The sequence below is a fragment of the Cryptotermes secundus genome, unplaced genomic scaffold (assembly GCF_002891405.2).
Source record: "Cryptotermes secundus unplaced genomic scaffold, Csec_1.0 scaffold584, whole genome shotgun sequence".
Classification (NCBI taxonomy): Eukaryota; Metazoa; Arthropoda; class Insecta; order Blattodea; family Kalotermitidae; genus Cryptotermes; species Cryptotermes secundus.
Window position 1 is genome coordinate 102,742 of NW_019735468.1, and position 22,674 is coordinate 125,415.

The window sequence follows — 22,674 nt, forward strand, 5'->3', positions numbered from 1 at the left end:
AGGAAAGCGATTCCGTGATGTGGATGAAGTCAAAGAAAACACGCTAAAGGCTTTGAACAGTATCCAGCCTCAAGAATTCCAGCACTGTTTTGAGCAGTGGCAAAAGCGTTGGGACAAGAGCATTAATGCACATGGGCAATACTTTGAAGGGGACTAATATACAGTTCAATAAAAATGCAAAAATAAAAAATAACAAAAATAAATTCGGGTTATTTTTGGGTCCCCCCTTGTAACAAAGAACATGTTCTATTGGAACTAGTAACCTTAAATAAAACCCTATTTCACTAACAGGGTTGGGGGGGGGTTGCATATGTTCCAGTGGTTTATGTTAGGTGTAGTAACTGTAAATGAAATAAGAATTCAGCAGTAGTTATATAGGGCCACTATACTGTAAGATTTGTGGATTGTCGATGTATGAAGAGACAACCACTTGTTGAACTGTCCCATAAATATTTATTATTATTTCACAGTATATACAGACGAATTTTGGCTTGAAGAATTGCCTAATAGTATAGTACCAACAATGCTACTGCTTGCAAACACCCACACCACACTTCTCCTCAATATCGCCATACTGCTAAGCAATGATACTTGCATTGTCACTGTAACGTTTGCTTGAATGTGGGTAGTTCCCACAGATTCTTACATAATACTGTAACATGATGCCTCAAAGCTGTCAGCTGCAGCCAGAGTAGACATTCATTTCTAGGCAATGCTTTGGTAAACAAGACCAATATGTAAACAACAATCGAAGTATTTGCTGCGCTATAACGACTACTGAAATGGCGTTTTCTGTTGGACCCAACCCAAAGCTACATAACGAGGATCCAGGGCCAGCAGATATAGAATTGAGGGAGTTGACTGAGAAGAAACAGCAGGAAAGGAAGTAGGCTGTGCAAGGGCGGCTTCATGTATGCCGTAGTTACAGTGAGACTGTTATACAGAGTGATTCACAAAGTTTTACCCCGGCTTATGGTATATATTCCTGGGGTTATTTCCTGAAAAATTTCCTTATAAACTTTTGGTCGATTTTCAATAGTTACGGAGTAACAATAGATTTTGGAAACGCATCATTGTGAATGCAGCGCTAAGCTTCAGCGTGGGCAACCATACGCTCCAGTCAGCTATGTCAGCAGATAAGGTTGACCAGTTTGAATGTTGCGTGTAGGTAGATAGGCAGAGTGGTTAATACGCGTGCGACGCATTGTGTTGACGTGCAGGGAGACATTTTTGAAAATCTTAAGTAAATCCAGTCGTCTTCTAAATCACTATAGTTTAAAGGAAACAGATTGATAGAAGGGTGTGATATGCAACCATTGGTATGTTTACAGAATGGGATGCTGAAAATAATGTAATTTTGTAACACAAAATCGATGAAAAATGTTGTACAATGCAAAATTAAGAAATTAAAAAGAAAAGTTTGGTTTTAGATTGCTTCTTTCCTAAAACATTAAAGATTTAAAAAGTGTTTGTATTGTATTTCTAATTTGTTTTGACTGAAATTCGAAGAAAAAAAAATTTTCGCCAGTTTTCAAATTACTGTATCTCTTTAATTATGAGTTGGATACCATTAGTATGAGGGGCGTTCAAGTTCTAAGGTCTCCAATTTTTTTTCTCAGGACTGGGAGCAGATAGACACATGCGGTTTAGTTTAAAATACATGTGTACTCTTTGTGAATGCGTGACAGACATGGCAGCACTGTACGGCATACAGAACTCTAGCGGTGGCGACGAGACTGAGGAGTGTTTTTGATACTTAAAATGGCGACGTTTTCGTTACAAGAACAGCGAGTAATCATTCGTTTTGTCCACTTGCGTGGTGCGACACCCATTGAAATTCATCGCCAGTTGAGTGAGACATGTGGTGATGGTGTCATGAATGTGAAAAATGTGCNTGAATGAGACATGGATGCCGTTTTTCAATCCTGAAACGAAGCGCTAGTCAGCTCAATGGAAGCACACAGACTCACCACCACCAAAAAAATGTCGGGTAAGCGCCAGTGCTGAAAAAATGATGGTGGCCATGTTTTGGGACAGCGATGGTGTAATCTTTACTCATTGTGTTCCAAAGGGCACTACGGTGACAGGTGCATTCTACCAAGATGTTCTGAAGAACAAGCTCCTTCCAGCACTGCAAGAAAAACGGCCGGAAAAGGCTGCACGTGTGCTCTTTCACCAGGACAATGCACCGGCGCATCGGGCATATGTGACGCAGCAGTTTCTTCATGAAAACAACCTTGAAGTGGCTTCTCATGCTCCCTACTCACCTGACTTGGCTCCTAGCGATTTTTGGCTTTTCCCAACGATGAAAGACACTCTCCGTGGTCGCACATTCACCAGTCGTGCCGCTATTGCATCAGCAATTTTCCAGTGGTCAAAACAGACTCCTACAGAGCCGTTCGCAGCGGCCATGGAATCATGGCGTCGACGTTGTGAAAAATGTGTACGGCTGCAGGGAGATTACATTGAAAAGTGACAGAAGTTTCAAATTTGTTTGTATGATTAGTGTGAGAAAAAAAATTGGAGACCTTAGATTGAACGCACAACGTATATTAACATTTTTTGTTCCAAATTACCTCAGGAATGCCCTCCCTAAGTGGTGGTAAAACTTCGTGAATCACCCTGTATATCTGTTGCCAGAGAATGGTTGGTGAAGACAGCAGGCTGGAATAGGCTTAGCAGGTACTGCTGCAATTTGTGAAGTGCAGGAATCAGTGAAAAGGTAAGTAAGGTGGTTATGATTTGTAAGAGTCCAATAAATCCATACCGCATCTACAGTCACTAATAACACGTGACAATATGAACTGCCTCATACTGATTCTTGTGAAAATCAAAACACTAGCAACTGCAAGCAAAAATGTGTATACCTATTTACCTCTTAAAAAAATCCTTTAAGAAAGAAGTTCAGAAGATATTATGACATGTCTAACCGTTGCTGGGCAACGGGAGGTGGAACGAGTTACCACAAAGGCAGACCCTTGATAAACAGTCGTTTGCCAAGTTACACAATAGTGGAAATGAGGTTATGCAACAGCAAGGAAAGCGGTGTTTGTCCGTGCCAAGCCGAGCCAAAGCGCGCTGGTTGCTATGCAGTGATGCCCAGCAACGCCTTCGTAAACACAGCGTCACGCAACAGGGGAGCCCGTGCAGCGACTGTTGCTAGGCAATCGGTAAACACGTCACGCAACAGTGAAAGCTATCACGTAACTGTTTTCTGTGTTGTCAGTGCGGAAGCTACATAACAGGAGTATTCGTCAGTGAGAGTGTCCACTGTGTGAATGGAAGTAAGTGTGATACTGCCGATGCCAGTAGTTGTAAAGTTGTAAACTGTGTACATGTAAGAGCGAATGTGCAATAAATTCGCGACATACAAGATGGCGTGAAGTTATTTGTCGCGTGACATATACTCAACACGTGACAATATTTATTGATTAGAACTCATACAAGCATACTGTAAATCAACAATATGTTCAATTTATTAAATAAGTCTAGGTATTTTGGAGTGCCTTGATCTTGCATGAACCCATAGACAAAGTACCATATTCTAAAGAATTTTTACCGCTAGTGCAGTTACGAAGTTGTAAACAATCAGAATTACCCAGTAACTAAGAGTGTTATACACCATCGTCAGAACCCTTCTGAATCTAGGTGTAAACAAATTCTATGCCCATGATCGCTTGGCTGTCATTTTGCATGACATGAGGCAGCTTATGTACGTTGCATGTATACTGACAACTTTACGACACACATCTCCATCACACGTGTAACATTTATCCTGCTTCTCAGAACAATACAGGCTGCCTACAGAGGCTAACACGCTGCCAAGTGTACCTGGAATCCGAGATATTTACCTCTATAATTTTTTCCTTCTTTTTCTCAACCGTTTTTTTGCTCGGTTGAGCCGGCTTCACTTTTGGTGGCATCTTTAAAGCTATCACAAACAAGCAGCCAATATTTCAACCCTAATTTTAAGTCAATACGTCACACAACTCAACACTTCTCCATCATTTCCGAAAACAATAGACGTTCGCAGTTTCACGCAGGATCGGCCAGAATCTCTCGCGATCTCTCGGGCCCCTCAGGCCTCTCGTGCGCTCTCCTGCCACCTTATGTTATTGTACTGTACTTGAACTATGAATACCAACTGAAAGTGCTCATGCTGCAGTCTTTTAATATAAAATACTTCTAAACTACATCTTGAGTTCAATATATGGCGCAAGATGAAAAATTAATTCCAATAAATTAGTTTCATGTATACAAGAAAGACGTGGGAATTGAAAACTTGAGCGTTTATTTTCTATTGCATGTTTTGGCAATGAAAAGTGGAGCTAATAATCCGCGTATGCTACCAACGTTGAAACATGAACTTTTTGCCAGTAATTTGGCAGTCATGTCGGTTACATTTTGTCGTAGGATTCGGAAACGTTACGCTACGTGTGAACATTGGTGAATTGGTGACGGTTTCGACAGGTGACGACGTGTTTCGGCTGGAAGGCTGTAGCTCACATACTAAGCCTTTTTTTACTTCTCTTATAAATGTTTTATTAGGTTTTATGGGGTATAGTTGAGTATAGTCATGTTACATGGAAGCTAAACGTTCCTCTATTTAAGCATCCAATTGCAGTACTACATATGTCGAATGCTGTTTAGTGTACTACACAGTCCGTCAACAATGCAACAAATTGTGCCGTCTTTCTTACACCTTCACTTTCGACACAAAATGTTTCGGCCCTAAATGGCCATCTTCAAGTATCTTGCAATGCTAAAAATGCGACGAATGGACAGTATTAGTGCAGTGTAGCAGTTTTAGCATAGTATGACACTTGAAGATGGCCATTTAGGGCCGAAACATGTGTCGAAAGTGAATATGTAAGAAAGAAAGAACAGTTTGTTGCATTGTTGATGGACTGTGTAGTACAATAAACATTATAAGATAAACCTTGTTTTTACAGATATTAATAATCTGAATAGCATTGTGTGTATAATTCACAATGGCCAAGTTCGATTTGACTTCCCGTATGGGTCAGTATTTAGACAGACATTTGATTTTTCCACTTCTTGAATTTCTATCTGCTAAACAGGTGAGTGGCTTTAAAACATATGCAGTAGGGATTTGAATTAAATATGAAGCGCTTTCTTGATGATGTAATATAACGTAATATTGCTGCCATTCCGGCATGTCTTTTTATAATTTCGTAGCTGGAGGGATGGATGGATAAATAGGCAGATACGTTGATACATGAGAGATATTGGCATTCCATAGATCCTAGAGAGCAGAATGTGGGGGGCAAGTTAAAGTGCAATATGTCACATTTGAAAGCAATGAAATTACAAAGCATTCACCATCCACACACTACAACAAAAGATTAAATTGGGTACACAATTGTTTTGTTAACAGTTGCATTGCAACTTTCAAATATTGTGATATTTATCTTAGTTTGGAGCATTTATTTTTGGTTTATCTGTTATGATTTTAATGTCAGTTGGTTCTAGTTCAGTACTGTTTCCCTGAACACTACTGAATTGTCTTTTTTACACTTGTATTATCACTGCCAGCACAGGACTAACTACTTGTATGTCATTGCACACACTCTGTGTCATGTGTACCCACATGTCTACAACATGCTGCCTCATAACTGAGGCTGACTCATCAATATCAGTTTTATTCTGGCATAGTCATTCTGGACCATTGTGGCTCACAGTGGGTGCTGCACATTTGAGAACAGTCTAGAAGCCTTTAGAGGTGGTAGTGAAATTAAGATGTCTCCAGATGGTGGTGGCATTTGTTTTGCCTCCCTCCTCCTGCTCTCGGTCTGTGTGTTCAGTGTTCAGAGAATTTATATTCACAGTAAAAATGGTTTATATATGTGCATCAGACTATAGAATCGAAGCATGAGTCAATGATTTGTACCAGATGTGTCAGTCACATTACCACTGAGCTGACACACATGGTACTACACTGAATTTCAGTTACTGTGAGTTCCATAACATCCTGTTCACCATGCCCCAAACGCTGCTTATATTTAGGGCTTCTGTCTCTGCGTTAAGGTTATCTATCATGGACTTTTCTTTTATCACTTAACAATTACTCATTTTTGTTTTGCGTGTAAAACAGGGCAGTTTCAGGGACCAATTGTAATGCTGATAACATTACATCAGATTATTTTAATTTATATTGTTAATAGTAGAGGGAATTTACCGACTACACAACACATTTTTTATTATCACTACATGTTTCGACCTCAAGAGGTCATCCTCAGGTGTATGAACATGGCTGTATAATTACATGCGGTCACATTCACTTTTCACTCATTCGACCCTGTATCTTATCCAGATTTATGCTCACTAATATATTGAGTTCTTTTTATAAAACAGGTTAAAATTATTATTCAAATTTAATTGTTAAAAGTTAAAAGTTCGTGAATTGAAGTTCAATTCATGTCACTGGTTACACTTTCACTTGTTGTTTACAGTCTCATTTTACTTACGCTCACAACTGTGTCTAGTTCTTTTTTAACTAGTTCAATTATTATTATTATTGGTTAAAAGTTCGTGAATTAAAGTTCAACTTATGTTTTTGGTTGCTCTTTCTCTTGTTTGTGAGGTCTTGCTGTGCAACCAAAAACATAAGTTGAACATTAATTCACGAATTTTTAACCAATAATAATAATAATTAATAAAATAATTAATAAAATAATAATAATTAAACTAGTTAAGAAAGAACTAGACACAGTTGTGAGCGTAAGTAAAATGAGACTGTAAACAACAAGTGAAAGTGTAACCAGTGACATGAATTGAACTTCGATTCACGAAATTTTAACAGTTAAATTAGAATAATAATTTTAACATGTGTTTTATAAAAAGAACTCGATATATTAGTGAGTGTAAATCTGGATAAGATATAGGGTCGAATGAGTGAAAAGTGAATGTGACCGCGTGTAATTATACAGCCGTGTTCATACACCTGAGGATGACCTCTTGAGGTCAAAACATGTAGCGATAATAAAAAACGTGTTGTGTAGTCGGTAAATTTACTCCACTATTAATTATACACACAACAGGATGCAAGAAACGATTAAAATTAATTTATATTGTCTTTAGTTTCTGTGGCAGTATTTCTCTAATCATCACAAATGGAATTGAGCATGATGGAAAGACCTTGCATTAAACTACATGATAGCTGAAGCTGAATATTGAATGTGGTTCACCATGATCTTTGTTTGGCTAAATTGTTTCACATCTTCTATAAACATTTTTGTAACATCCATTTTACTCATATATTATACATTTACCTTCTTGATGTTTTAAGTGACTGTTCTACCAAACCTCTGTAGAGACTACTTTCACCACACTCAGAGCTGCATATCCAATACAAATACAAATCCAAGCAAACATAAGCTCCATGTTTGACTGATCATAATGTATGAATAATGAAGTTCCCTCATTGTGAATGAATGCATTTCAGAACTTACTTTATCAAAAGCATTCTTCAGAAATTCACCATTTATTTTTACAGATATATGATGAAAATGAATTACTTCAAGTAAAGTTGGATATCCTGAGCAAAACAAACATGGTAGATTATGCGATTGACATTCGGAAGCAGCTGTATCCAAATGAAGACGTTCCAGAGGTTGGTTTGTAATGTGCTTTATCCTTATGTGGACATTTTTCTGGTCGGTGAGGATGGATATACAAGGAATTGTATAAAGGAATTAACTGAGCCAGTTGTTGAGGGTTCTCTGTTAAGCATAACTTTCTCTGATGTGTTGTCCTTAATGTCTTGTATGTGTGTATTTGAGGTTCAAAAAAGCAGTTATTATGGACTTGAGAATGAACATTCATTGTAAGCATAGCTATTGGATGACACAGAAAATGAAAGACAAGTAATTTTGGATATTCATGTTCAATTACAAGACTTTGACAGTGTATTTTTAACATTGTGTTGGCGTTTCTATTTATGTTGAATTTATTTAAGACATTAGTTACCCACTCAAAATTCAACAGTTTTAACTGTCATGCAAGTTTTTACAACCATACGGAGGTGATATTTTTGTAGTTTCCTGAAATTTTACTAAATTTCTAACTGTAAGTTAATCATCTTTATATTGTGTTTAATATCATCCTGAAGCAGTTTCCATGCTTATTTAATTTTTTTTGTAGAATTTAAGAGTAAGTATTGGGAAACAGTATTCACTGAAGGGGTGAACAAGCACTTTTTGCAACTACACATGTTGTTGCTTTGCTTAGTCCGGAAGAATAAATGGGAGACTTAATTTGCTGATCTCGTACATGCTTTAATTTACTTGGCATCAGGCAGAAGAGTGAAGTGGAACATTGCATGTAGCAGTTTATGCATTATTGCATGCCATAATAATGATAAGGTATTTATTTTTGACAGCAAACATCATAAAATATCAAAGAGGAGGTTAATATGTCAGATTGCTGCAAAACTACTTTTGGGAGGGTGGCTTTCTGTTGTGAAGAGAACAATGGAATGACATTCTAGAATTGAATCTGTTGCTGACAGACTAAGTGGGCATTGAAGGAAACCTCTTAATGATTTCTTCAGGGCTACCAAAGAGATTTGAATTCTATTGCAGGAAGTACTCATCTGTGTGCATTAACAAATTTTGACCATAATTTTAGGATATGACAAACCGACGTCTTCATGTGGTACACCAGCTGAAAGGATTTAATGAGATATGTGATCCAGTTCTGTCACTCATGTCAGATGATGAATTAATGAAGAAGATGGAAACCATGAGGGATTCCAGAACTCTGATGAATTTTCTTCAAGAAGAACTCGGTGTAAGAGCTTCACAGTATTGTCTAACTGCACAGGTCTTTCAACATTTCGTTCTAGAATGGCCAATCAAGCTGTTCAAGAGTATGACACATTCATTCCACTTAGAAGTTGGTGTGCATGTCACTCAAATTCACACTAGGAAATATCTCAGATTCAGAGAAAAAATTACGGACTTTAATAAAGCAAATAATTTGTGCCTGTATCTTGTTAATTTGAAATTTAGAAGTATGAAATCATTAAACATTGTATGAACAGCTTACTGTGAAGGAATGCATGCAGTTTTTATGAAACATATTTCTGAAAATTCATAGAAACTTATTGCCAAATAGTGCTGTGTTGTGGTTACCACTCTTACATATTTGGATGGTACCCCAGTTTGAATATAGGACAGGAAACTAGTTACACTTACTAAGTCCCCCCCCCCTCCTTCACTTCATGTCACACCCATACCCAACTCAATCATTCATAATCCTGTAATTTATAATCTGGCAGTATATATTGAGTGCAACTGACAAAGCTAATAGACCAGTACCCAAACCTTGAGTTCCATCACATTTGCTTATTTGTTGTTATTGAATGTACTTAACACTTTGCGGACCGGCAATTTAAATATTTAAATCACCCTGGGGTCCGGCATTTTTAAACCTACTACCCTAACTTGTGCACTGTTCAATTTAAAAATTAATATAAAATCTCATAATTTATTTTTTGAACTAAAATTTTTGGAGAACACTTACCAAAGCTCCTAGAAGAGCTTGAGAATGTGATATTCCTGGAAACATTCCCCTTTGTGAAGTGGCATTACACAGAACTTGCAAATGTAGGCAGTCATGCTCCTTTTTCTGTGAACTGTGCAAACACGACATTGCCTAGAAGGATGCTTCCCCTTGGAATGTTCACTCTTCACAATTTTCACGATGGTATATTTCCGCATATCACCCGAGAGTTACCCAGGGGGGTCCACATGAGGCCTGAGAGGGGTGGGAGTTGATGATCCCGGTTCCACTAAGTCTTTGTCAGACTCTCGTTCTGCCGCCACCATCTGGTCTGTAGCCCAGGCCTTTGCCACTTTCTTCAGAAATGCTTTGTATTTCAATTTCGAATTGGGGTTTAGATTTTTGTAAACCAAAAATGAATTTAAAATGGCACAATTTATAAGTCACAAGGGACTTTCTTTGTCCACTTTATTGTTTATCTAGGAAGAGAATAATAGGCCAAGTATTGATAGGATCTATCAACTTCCTTCATGGACATATTATACTCAGAAATACAAATAGGCTTCTTTACTTGTCCATGTCTCCTTTGAACATGAACCATGCTCGAATTGTAAATTGTGGAAATCATATTCGCAACACAAGTATGTCTCTCTCCAAAAAACAGTTCTGCTACTTCAGACACTTGCGTTGTGTCCGATGGAATTTGTTTCAATCCTGGATTTCCAGAAAACTGTCCCAAAGTAGGTGTTCTGTCTACTTTTCCCCATGTGGCTATACCCGCAATTTTACTACCTGCACTTTTGTCAGAGCTACTTTCACTTTTATTGTCTGTAGCTACACTTGTTTGTTGACCCCTGTCACTGCCACTGTCTCAGTTTCACTACACCTCTCACAAGGCACGTCAAATAGCTCATCTGAGAATGAATAAGATATTTCTTTTTCTCCGAGATATCGCTTCGTCTTCAACCGCGTCTGTCCTTGATTCATAATGCATGATGCACTGAAATCCTGCCTGATACATAACAGCTTGAAGGGTCAAAGATTATTTTCCTTTGGAGGGAGAACAAAAACAGAGAGGTCAAGTTACTACCTACTAGGCAAATATTCCGGAGTAATATTATGCAGTAAGTCATTCATTTGGGTGGCGCCAGAGAGATGTATAGTGTGTTGCAACTTATTGTGTTTTAAAGCCAGTTAACAGGCGAACGGTCCGCCATGTTTAAAAGCGAAAAACCGTTTAAATGGTGCGTGGTCCACAAAGTGTTAATATGAACACTCCTTTTCTCCAGTGTGAGGCCAACATGATGGAGAGCATGTACAAGCTGGCAAAGTATCGCTATGAATGTGGAAACTACTCCCTCACCACCAGCTATTTATACTTCTACATTCTTGTCATGCCGACAAGTGATAAGGTAACTTTTGTTTCACTTTCATCACTAATATAATTTAACTGCATACTGAGTGTTGTGGCAGGAGTTTTACTGTAAGGTAAAATGTAATTTGGAATTAAATATGAATAACTTTTAGATCGTAAATTCTTGTTTATTTATTTTAGAAGTGTAATAGAATGAGGATTGACAAAGGAAAATGCATTTCATGGATTAGACAGTTACAACCTTTCCAGTCATAAAATAAATGATGGATTTAATTTATCCCATCCAGCTGTGATTTTTTTTATAGGAATGCTGGGATGCTATGTTAAAGACTGACCTATCCGTTATCTATCCTCTATCATGTTCATGATTATCTCACAGTATTGTATTTGATGTTATATAACCTCATAAGTTGATAGAATGTAGTAAAATGTTCAGATGAGCAAAGTTTCTGAGGACTGATACTTTCACACATTTATGTTTTCCTACAGAATTATTTAAATGTGTTGTGGGGAAAACTTGCTTCTGAGATTCTGTTGCAAAACTGGGACACAGCATTGGAAGACCTGAACAAACTCCGTGAATATATTGACAATAACTCATTTGGATCAGCTCTGCAGAGTTTACATCAACGAACTTGGTTTATTCATTGGAGTCTGTTTGTTTTCTTCAATCATGAGAAAGGAAGGGATCTTGTTATTGAGATGTTTCTCTACAGGCCACAGTAAGTGGATACTTGTAACTATGGTAATATAATCTGTAGATTCACACAGGTGAAAGTGTTGCACATTTGAGTGGCATATATTAGTACAGAAATTTACAGATCTAGTGATATTTATTTGAGGGTGGGGAACAATTCTCCTGCATACATTTTTTATTTAAATTAAAAATGAATTTAATTTGTAACTTCCTAGTACAGTATATGTATTTCACAGTCATTTCCCAGAATCGGAATTGATTTATTTTATGGTTACAGATTTTTGGATAGTTCTACTTTCCCCTCTGGAAAGCATTTTCCTGTTATGTTGGGAATAGTATGCAAATTTGTAATTTCACATTGGTATAGGGCAGTTATTTCTGATAGCAGACAGATCTTATTCATTGCAATAATATTCATATGCAATTTTGTTCTGACATCAGACTATGATTTTGTAATTTTTGTCCAAGTAGGAATTATATGTTAATACTTACTGTTATGAGTCATGCATGGTGTTTGTATTTGTAGGTACCTGAATGCAATCCAGACCATGTGCCCTCACATCTTGAGATATCTGGCCACTGCTGTTATCATCACTCGGTCTAGACGAAGTGCTCTCAAGGACTTGGTGAAGGTTATCCAGCAGGTGAGAATTCTGTTATTGGGCAGGTTACTGGAACTTGGACCCACCAAGAGGGCAGATGTCAGAGAGGTCAAAGGACTAACTGCAGGAATGAAAAATAAGTAAACTGTATTCATATAATATGTCCATTTAATTAAATATTCTTGTATCATTAAACACATATTTTCCTTTACACAACAGAATATCCATTTAATGTTCAGTTAGATACAGTTGGATATAAATATGTGACCTGTGTTTGAACAATTTAACTTAATATGACAGGGGAATGAAAAAGACAGTTATTACTAGGCTATGGCTCAATAAGCAGTGATGCAGTAATGTAACCCGTCATGCCAGCCATGCAACCAATGGCAGTACTGGTGGGAACCATATTCTCTATGTGGTCCGCACCAATAGCTATGTCATGCAACAATAGAAGAATTGTTGGAAGCAGTATTTTCTGTGGGTCCCTGCAGAGGTTCTATCTGAAGAATCAAAACACAGTTGAGTCAGTCGAGAGTAGTGAGTCTGCAGTTAGCAGCTGGGAGACAGACCTGTTGGAGGTTGTAACAGGCAGTCGCCCCTGGTGAAGGTGTGATAGATGGAAGAGCCCCTACTGTTGTAAGCTGTTGCATAGCAACACCGAATCTTGTTGCGAGATAGACATAAGCCTGCAAGGACATGAGCCTGGGAGCAGAGGAACATCCACTGTTAGAAGACATTACCTAGCAGTGCAGTGAAGGCCGTGACTAGGAACACTGTCTGTAGTCACTCATTTGTGTGACAGTATTATTCCTTTCCCTGGTTGGCTTTCTATTGAATGTGATGTATATATATATTTATGTGTTTTTAAGATGGAAAAACCGTGGTCTATCACTGTTTCATTACTTTGCATTCATCTTTTCAGATCTCTTATCTGCATGCAGAAAGGGGTGGCTTGACTGTTATCACATACTTGAATGTGGCTGTAATGATGTTAGAAAATATTTTCCAAGTGATATAATTTCCAGTTTTATGTGTCCGTGAAAAAGTTAATATTGTTTATTATGTCATTTTATACCTGTTATAAATTTTTATTCTGTAATAGCACAAAATTCTAAGCAGATGGATGCAGCAAGTGGTCATTATGCAGCAGTGAAAAGAGTATTGGTCAGAGGGATTACATAGTCATAAGATTGTCATAATAAATAAACAGTTTAATTGCTTCTGCGGTTTATTTTAAGAAAAAATAGTTGAATGGACACATTAGTACTTCAGTAGAAGACACTGAAATACAGTAACTTGGTGACCTGATGGCTACTAGGGCTATAGGGCATGAATTAAACACACTAGAACTTTCATTTAAATAAATGAGTTTCATTACTATTTTTATTTGCAGGAGTCCTACACTTACAGGGACCCCATCACTGAATTCGTTGAGCATCTGTATGTGAACTTTGATTTTGATGGTGCTCGCCAGAAGCTTCATGAATGCCAGATGGTTCTGTTTAATGACTTTTTCCTTATTGCTGTTTTGGATGAATTTGTTGAGAATGCCCGACTTATGATTTTTGAAACTTTCTGTCGTATACATCAGTGCATCAGCATTGGGTGAGTCAGCAGTGACAGGAGTTAGTTGCTAAAACATGTTTGCAGGATACCAGATTCACTGTTTCTGTATATCCTAATTTTCGCCCAATTTTTTAAACTTGTTATGCAAGTTGAAAATGTATGGAGGGAAAAAAATTAATGTAAAGTTACTATGAGATAACCATGTTGTGTATCCCCCTCCTCAGTCAACTTTTGAATGCCTAAATCAATTTTTATGAAACTTGGTATGTATGTGTCATGGCACTTGAGCCCATCTCAGTGGTGTACTTCATAAATCCCTCCCATCAGTCTGTGTCTGTATGTGAATACCCCCTGTCAGTGCTAGGCAGTGGCTTCATAAAAATGTTACTGCAACAGTAGAGGAACTGTTGGATGCATCATTTTCTGTACAGTCCATGTCATATCAAATAGAATTCAGTTTCACACTGAGGAAGTAATACTCACTTTGTGTTCATATGAAAAAGAATTAGGTATGTTTTTTTTTGCATACGTTATAAAATTCAATTTGTCAGAAATGTCAGATAGGTACATATGTATTTAGTGATTTTGTCTTGTACTTTTCATAAAATAGTGAAGAATCGACATGATCAGGGGGTATATTCCATTTACGTGGTGTGTTCAAAAAGTATTGAACCTTTGGTCGGCAGAAATACGTTTATTGATTTGGAGGTACAAAACCCTAATTCCCTTCAAAGTAGTCTCCTTGGTAATGCACACACTTCTCCCAGCGCTTCTGCCATTGTTGGAAACACTTCTGGAACGCGTCTTTTGGAATGGTAATGAGCCGGGCCATCGCATTCTGCATGATGCCTTCTATTGACTCAAATCGGGTTCCTTTCAGCGGCATTTTCAGCTTGGGAAATAGCCAAAATTCACACGGAGCCATGTCGGGGGAGTAGGGAGCCTGACGAACCACAGGGATGTTGTGTTTGGCGACAAAAGTCTGAATCAGATGCGCAGAATGGGCGGGTGCGTTATCATGATGGAGCTGTCAAGTTTTTGCTGCCCACAGATCTGGTCGTTTGCGCCGCACAGCATCACGAAGGTGACGAAGGACCTCCTGGTAGTATTCCTTTATGATGGTTTGGCCTTGTGGTGTGTACTCATGATGCACAACCCCACGGGAGTCGAAGAAAACAGCCAACATGACCTTGACATTGCTGCAGACCTGCCATGCTTTTTTTGGCCTCAGGGATGTCTGATGTTTCCCCTGTGATGACTGCATCTTGGTTTCTGGGTCGTACCCATATCCACACGACTCATCGCCTGTGATCACGGTGTTCAGAAAGTTGGGGTTACTGTTTGCATTGTCCAGCATGTCCTGTGCAATTTCCAGATGGCGTTGCTTCTGCTCCATTGTTAGCAGTTTCGGTACGAATTTCGCGGACACTCCTCATGCCCAAATCCTCGGTCAAAATTGAATGTACCGATCCAATGCTTACCCCTATCTCGTTCGCAAGTTCTCGGACTGTGATACGACGCTTCTCCATGAGCAAAGTCCACACTTGCTCAGTAACATTCTCATTTCGGCTTGTTGAGGGTCTGCCTGAACGCGGTTTGCTGTCCACTGATGTGCAGCCATCTTTGAAGTGGTTGTACCACTCCTTTATCCATGAGTTGCTCATGGCATCGTCCCCGAAAGCCTGTTGAATCTTACTAATGGTTTCCACTTGGGTATCGCCAGGCTTTTGGCAAAATTTGATGCAGTATCACTGCTCATGTTGTTCCGTGGGGGTTTAACCATACTATAAATTCAGTTATTAGTTTAAGGGTAAGACATTGAAGCTAAAATAATTGAATAATTGCAGGATGTTAGCAGAGAAACTGAACATGAAGCCAGAAGATGCTGAATGCTGGATTGTGAATTTGATTCGGAATGCACATCTCGATGCCAAGATTGACTCTAAGCTTGGACATGTCGTTATGGGAACACAGCCACTGTCTCCATATCAGCAGCTCATAGAGAAGATTGATTCCCTGTCTGTTCGTTCTGAAGCCCTCCAAAACCTAATCGAAAGGAAGCTGAAAGCTCGAACACAAGATGTAAGGATTTACTTCCATAACTGCTGTGATGCAAGGTTGAGCAGTTTATAAATTTGTGATTAGTTTTCCATTGTCATATAGAATAGAATATATAATAGTATATAGTTATATAGTATATAGTATAGTTTCCAGGCATCACAGTATTTTGTACATAAAATTGGCAGAACCCAGTGTTAAAAACCATGAATTGATTGTTAGTGACACCACTGCATGGAACAAGGCTTTATGTACACTCACAGTACTTCAGCTTGTATTTTCAAACCTGTTCAGATGCCATTATAAGGAACAGGGGTAATTTATGCAGCTGATACGTGTCTTTCTCCCTCCTTCACTTCCTTCACATTATTTGTTTCCCCATTCCTTCATTACTGTTAACCTCACAAATTATTTCATGACTGCATAACAGAGTATGACATTAAACATTACTTCTGCACCGAAATGTTAGATTTCGGTGCAGAAGTAGAAAGAGAAGATATTTTCAAACAATATTTTAAATATGTGGAAGAATTACATCTGGCTGATATTGAATATACATGGGGTTAATGATGTTAGACAAATTGAAATTTACATGAGAAGGGGGAGGGGGTACTGGTACTGTTCTCTAGTTCGAGTTGAGGTTTCTGTTGAAATGTTGAAACGTCTCCAAGGTTTTCCAGCAGATTGATCCGAGGATTAGGTAAAACTTTGTTCTGAAATCCATAAATTTCTTAATCCCACAGAAAGTATTGCCGCAGCAGTGGAAGACACTATTTAGTAACAGTTTATGAAAGGGTAATAAAACTGGCCTGTAATTAACAAGGAATATAACTGTTATCAACTGCATATACAATTTTATCCAACATTCTCCTTACAAATTTAACTTCATACATAAATAGAAGTTCTGTGAATTGTCAGTTGTTGGAGAAGGAATTGGAGCACTGTGGGGCAATACCTCAGCTAAATATACACTCTCTCTCCATGCAAGTATGATTCAGTTAGGAGAGAAGTATTGTATTCTCACTGAATTCAGTATACCCATGAAACAAAGCTATGTTTAAATAATGGGACATGTTAACTTCTGGTCTGTTAGATATTAGTGGGGGGTGGAGTCCAACTGGGTCCACTTGGCACGGCGGCCACTGATTGGCCTATTGTAGCCTACCCCGGGTGATTATGATGATGGAGAATTTGTGGAATGAAGATTGGCATGGGAAACCGAAGTACTCTGAGAAAACCTGCCCCAGCACCACTTTGTCCACCACAAATCCCACTTGACCAGACCCAATATCAAACCCGGGCCATCTGTTAGATATTAGTAAGTTGGCCTAGAAGTAACATACACAAATATGTTCATGTCTTATACAAGAATAAAGATATTAGGATGATGAAATAGAGGAGGATGAGATGGATGGGGCATGTAGCATGCATCACTAAGATGAGAAATGCATGTAGAACTTTGGTCAGTTATCTGAAGGGAATAGACCATTTGAAAGACTCAGACACAGATGAGAGGATACTGAAACTGATTTTTAAAGGAACAGGTTTGAATCTTTTTTTAAGTGTTTTTCCATTCTTTTTACAGTGTTATGCTAACGGACATTTTATTTTCTATCAAAAAGATGCAAGATGTGGATGGAAATTACATTTCTGATTACCCAAATGTATTATTAATATTTTGTTATTCATCTTGTGTTGCAGATGCGATGGGGAGCCCAAGACTTTTAAGGCAAACATTTTGCAGGTGCACATATTTAAACTCTGCTTCATTATTTTTAATGTATGTTTTTTATATATCTACTGTTCAAATCATATGTAACATATGATAATTAAAGGTATATATCTTGAACCAAAACAAGAATTCATGATTGTTAAATAAGCCTGAAATAAAATGAACAACTTAAGGCAGGAATGGTAAACTTTTCAGTATGAATGCTGCACTGAGAGGATCCATAAAAATTTTCATTCACTAAAGCAGGAAGCATGTCTGATATATGGGAGATAAACGAAGTTATTCTTATAATGACCCCTGATATAAATTTCTTCAGGGAACTACTCTGGCAAGTTCATCTGTGCTGTGGGTTTCCATGATGCTTGTCATATATTAGAGGGTGATAATATCTTCTGAAATTTGTTATTAACATTTGTTTTATTTACAAGTAAATTAACATGTACTACTACAGAGTTATGAATATGTACTTATATTATGAAGAGAGATAAAGTGACAGGGGGTTGGGAAAAACTGCACAATGAGGAGCTTCATAACTTGTATGCTTCTTCAGGTATAATTAGAATGATCAAGTCAAGGAGGATGAGATGGGCAGGGCATGTGGCACGAATGGGGGAGAGGAGAAATGCATATAGGATATTGGTGGGAAAGACGGAAGGAAGGAAGGAGACCACTGGGAAGACTGGGTGGACAATATTAAAATGGATCTGCTCTATTGTGTATTGCTGTCTTTTTAAAAGTGTTTGGAAACTGATCCCAGTGAGCCTATCCTCCCACTCCCAGGACAGTCAAATATCCTGCCTTGGGCATTAATAACTATCCTGCTACAGGATTGACCTTGTGACACGATGTGCTTAGACTGTCAAATGAATGTGTCTGAATTATAAAGTCCAAGTATAGACCTGTGTGTTTGTACTCACAAATGTAAACTTCTAAGTCAAAAGAGTTCCATCACAACATGGGAATGGAAACATTTGCAGAAGTGTGAATGCTGTATATGTGGATTTGTATATACGATATTTTGTTTTATTCCAGACTTCATTAAACATTACTGGAAATATTATAAAAATGAAACATTCGTGTGAAGACATTGTATATACTTTCTCATATGACCTTGACTACATTACCTTGGAAATGCAGTTGATTACTGTTTGGCAGGCCACAGGTGATCATTGTTTATATAGGCGTAGCCATGTATGCATTGTGTAACCATCTGGGGCCCTAGTGCACATACCAGTACTTTCCTGATATAAACCTCTGCAATTTTATTTTGGGCATATGTAATTAAAACTGTTGGGAAGAGATATTTTTGAGAGAATTACCTTTTCTTTTGACACACTGGAAGGGCCTTTAATATGGGAGCTGTAATGTTTATATTCAATGCGATATCCACCTATGAAGGTTGAACTCATAACTACCAAATTAAATAAAACCTGTCCAACCATTCAGATACTAGTGTGGAGCACAGCCATCCCTATATACACATAAATACACAAGCAGCATTCCAAAAACCACTCTGTATTCAGAGGTGCTGAAAACATCTAAATTTGTCAGAATCTCAAGATTGATTTTTTCACCATTACAGTACTTTGTTCTATAGTGGAAACACTATGAAAGTGAGGAACAAAATTTGTGATGGCTGCATTGAAAGAAATTCAATTGGGATCACTGAATGTTCTTCCATTTGTTTACAGTATATAGTGCTTGAGTCAGTGATCTAGTGATCGCTAGTGATTGTGCTGAGTGACAGTCCATGTGAAACAATCAGAGTATGGGAGACTTGTCCGATTTTGAAAGAGGACAGATCATTGGTGAGTGTTTAGCTGGACCATCTGTGACAAAAACCGCCACGTTATTAGGTATATCGAGAGCAACAGTTTCTAAGGTTATGTTGGCATACATGAATAATGGGAAGACAACATCAGAGAAAGAGAAACAGTGGGTGAAAATCAGCAATGACAGAAAGAGATCATTGTACATTGAGGAGGATTGTTTACAAATATCACCCATCATGGCCAAATTACTCCAAGGGAGTATGTGGGTAGGTTGGTTAATCAGGTGCATCCCATGATCCAGTTGTTATTTCTGAACAATGAGGCAGTTTCCCAAGATGACAATGCCTCCATTCACACAGCTGGAACTGTTCAGTCATGGTTTGAGAAGCATGAAGGTGAACATCAGTGTCTTCCTGGACCAGCACAATCACCAGATTTGAACATCACTGAACAACTCTGGCCAGTTTTGGAGACTAGACCGAGGAACAGATTCCCACCTTCAACATCTCTAAAGCAACTTGAACACATTCTTCAAGAAGAATGGTATAAATTCTGCTAGAGGCTGTTCCAAACTTGTACAAGTCCATTCTAATGATTGCACCTGCACTGAAGGCAGAAGGTGGTCCAACACCATATGAATAAAGAAATGTGTACAGAATGTGTATTGTTTCCATTATTTTGTTCAAACCCTATATATGAGAAAGTAAAAGCAGTACTACAGAATTCAGAAGTTTATTTTCTTTCAAATATTCTTGACTAGAAGCAGTTTCTTCACAACAAATATCATTACCATTTAAAACCACTGGCTGCCAGCAGGGCATTCAAAGCCCCTAGGCCTATATGAAAAATGTTAACAGCAATGGTAAAATGAACCTATTTCCAATCTATCCCTTATGTTAGCAATTTACTGTACTCAAATTACTAAAATTGAATCAGTGGTAAAGTTATCTTGAAACCTTCCTTACCTCTAAGGCAGGTTCTGCCAGACCTGTCATAGTCTTTTGTTAACTCATATAATATTAATCGACGAAACACCTATGTAGAATATTTCACTCTTAATACCTTCTGCTTCTTATTTCAGACACATACATAGGTCTCTTGTGTTAAGAAACAGCCTAGCAATCACAGCCTGTTGCATGTGGCTTGTTTAGATATGTAATTTCTAAAAAATACACAGTGGCTTTTCTTAAAATCAGAGTTCCAGCTTTAATTGAAAATGAACAGCAGTGTTTCACTCAAATTTATTTAGTAAGATGGAAACATGACAAGTTTTCAAGAAGTGTCTGCACTACAATTGGAAGCTGCATTACATTCTGTATCTGGCCATATATGAGTCACTTCCACGATTTTATGTACATATCACACAGTTCTGTTCACAAAAGCAACAGGCTAGAGTAATCAGACAAAGATGAGGCATCCCTGCACATCAGGCAAGATATTATTTGATTCTTCTTTCATCCCAACACAAGATATTTGAATCTAGTATTTCACAGATGTGAAGGTGTACATGTGGGCAGTTCTCTTCCGTCACCAGAAACTGAAAGGGTGGGGGGAAATTAAGATTCCTTATGACTTTAGTTTATATGTTCTAGTCTTGATTACATGATATGCAAGTTGATTACAATTGTGTAGGAAATAAACAGGCAGGAAATAAACGATTAAAGCATTGAAATGCCAATTTAGGAGTCCTCAGTTTAAGATAAAATTTTTGTAGTCCTGCCAAATCTCTACACAATTAGTATCACTTTATTCAATTACCAATTTCTGGACTGTGAGTTCAAGTAACTGTTAGTGTGATACAGTCTCTGACGAGCATCTCTACAACATGCTAAACCATTACAAATTCTTAAAGCAGTCCCTTCAAGGAATGTCATTGTCATTAAAAAGAGAAAATCTCAAGTTCAAATTAATAAAAAATGAACAGGTCAAAAACTACTATTTACAAACAACTAAACTAAAAGTCTAACCATGTGAAACAAATTAAGGAAGACAATTGTCAAATACAGCAGTGGATCTGAAACAAAAAGAAAGAGAACTACAGTATTTTTCTTGGTGCCTCATGCACTGTCATACAGTGTGAGGGAGCTACAGTCAATGGGCAGATCACACCCTGTGTAACCACCTCGTTCAATGCAATAATTAAGCACACTTCTCCAGGAAGGGTCATGAACCAGGAGGTGAGGGTTGCCCAGGATAATGAGCAAAGCACGAGCGCGAGTTAAGGCCACATTGAGCCGTTTTGGGGAAGCAACGAAGCCTAGTGCATGGTGAATATCAGTCTTGAGCAATGTGGGACTGCTTCGAACAGCTGACATGATGATAACTTTCCTTTCTTGTCCCTGAAACTCCTCCACAGATCCAATCTTGGGAATAGGCACTTCTAACTCCTCAAGCAGGACATGGAGCTTCTGGGCCTGAAATGAACGATCACCTTAAATTAGCTGGACCTTCTGATTACTCTATGACATCCATCTAGGAATATACAACATTAAAAGTACTCATCACTGACATACGAGGGGGTACCCAAAAGAAACCGAACTTATTTTTTTTTAAACTTATTTATTCAAATTTTAAGCACAAACCTTCAATCCCCTTCAAAGTACTCTCCACTTACACTAATACACTTGTCTAGTCTTTTATTCCATTTTTCAAAACACTGTCTAAATTCATCTTTTGAGATGCTTGACAGTGCCTCCATCGTTTTTTCCTTTGTCGATCTTCCTTGATGATTTCACGATTTTTTTCAACATTTTCATGTGTTCGGGCCGTAGAAGTACGACCAGAACGAGGTTTGTCATCAATTGACATTTCACAATTTTTGAAACGGGAAAACCACTCAAACACTTGAGTTTTCCCCATAGCATCGTCCTTGTATGCCGTTTTTAACATTTCAAGAGTTTCTGTTCCACTTTTCCCGAGCAAAAAACAGAATTTCACCGCTGCACGCTGTTCACGAAAATCAGCCATTGCAAAAACGACGATCACGCAAAACAGTTGTCACTATAAACTCTGCCGAAACTAGTCTTTACCGTCTGAAGCAACGGTAGTCGGCTTATCAACTCAGGAATGTTAGCTCTATGCACTCATAGCAGCAAAACGCGGTACTACAAAAGCTCTGCCCACAAAAAAATTTGTTCGGTTTCTTTTGGGTACCCCATCGTAACACAGTTGAAGATTCTAAAGTATTATATCACATGTTAGCAACCGTGACTATGACAGCGATATACAAGGTCCGTATAAAAAGTATCGGGAAAAATCTTTCCCTTACGTGACTGTACACCGCAGCACGCTTCCACCGCGCAGGCGTGGTAGTGGGGGTCTAACCTTTAACACGCGCCAGGCGC

The 22,674-nt window shown here is 38.2% G+C and overlaps 3 protein-coding genes across 9 annotated transcripts in view; 1 reads left to right on the plus strand and 2 right to left on the minus strand.

Annotated features, from left to right (window-relative positions):
• The window catches only part of LOC111869375 (zinc finger CCCH domain-containing protein 15 homolog), a 34,546-nt gene extending 30,461 nt beyond the window's left edge, over positions 1-4,085 (minus strand). For 2 of the 3 annotated variants that reach the window (XM_023860862.2, XM_023860861.2), the window contains exon 1: positions 3,852-4,085. In XM_023860862.2, the coding sequence (XP_023716630.1) occupies positions 3,852-3,923 (72 nt within the window). In that variant the 5' untranslated portion in view covers positions 3,924-4,085. Of the gene's footprint in view, positions 1-3,598; positions 3,767-3,851 lie in introns of those variants that run through there. The other variant, XM_023860863.2, reaches the window with a different exon arrangement.
• Positions 4,086-4,365: 280 nt separating this feature from the next.
• On the plus strand, positions 4,366-19,825 carry LOC111869372 (eukaryotic translation initiation factor 3 subunit E). Of its 5 annotated transcripts, XM_023860859.2 has the most exons (11): positions 4,379-4,563; positions 4,953-5,081; positions 7,517-7,633; positions 8,650-8,811; positions 10,815-10,937; positions 11,390-11,622; positions 12,124-12,241; positions 13,596-13,807; positions 15,616-15,850; positions 17,528-17,570; positions 19,250-19,825. In XM_023860859.2, the coding sequence occupies exons 2-10, from the start codon at positions 4,992-4,994 to the stop codon at positions 17,552-17,554; spliced, it is 1,317 nt and encodes a 438-aa protein (XP_023716627.1). In that variant the 5' UTR covers positions 4,379-4,563; positions 4,953-4,991; the 3' UTR covers positions 17,555-17,570; positions 19,250-19,825. The 5 variants fall into 5 exon arrangements, with proteins under 5 accessions (XP_023716625.1, XP_023716626.1, XP_023716627.1 ...); XM_023860857.2 differs by lacking the exon at positions 19,250-19,825 and having other exon boundaries at positions 4,366-4,470; positions 17,528-18,087; XM_023860858.2 differs by lacking the exon at positions 19,250-19,825 and having other exon boundaries at positions 4,367-4,454; positions 17,528-18,087.
• A 730-nt stretch (positions 19,826-20,555) lies between these two features.
• The window catches only part of LOC111869371 (probable RNA helicase armi), a 34,491-nt gene continuing 32,372 nt past the window's right edge, over positions 20,556-22,674 (minus strand). The window contains exon 7 of the mRNA XM_023860854.1: positions 20,556-21,744. Within this exon, the coding sequence (XP_023716622.1) occupies positions 21,388-21,744 (357 nt within the window). The 3' untranslated portion in view covers positions 20,556-21,387. The remainder of the gene's footprint in view (positions 21,745-22,674) is intronic.

What these genes read in the sequence shown, in the direction of transcription:
- LOC111869372 (XM_023860857.2), top strand. Translation starts at nt 4,992, where the DNA reads ATGGCCAAGTTCGATTTGACTTCCCGTATGGGTCAGTATTTAGACAGA. An exon ending in TCATGCCGACAAGTGATAAG is followed by an intron (nt 10,938 to 11,389) that starts GTAACTTTTGTT and finishes GTTTTCCTACAG; the next exon opens with AATTATTTAAATGTGTTGTG. An exon ending in TGAAAGCTCGAACACAAGAT is followed by an intron (nt 15,851 to 17,527) that starts GTAAGGATTTAC and finishes CTTGTGTTGCAG; the next exon opens with ATGCGATGGGGAGCCCAAGA.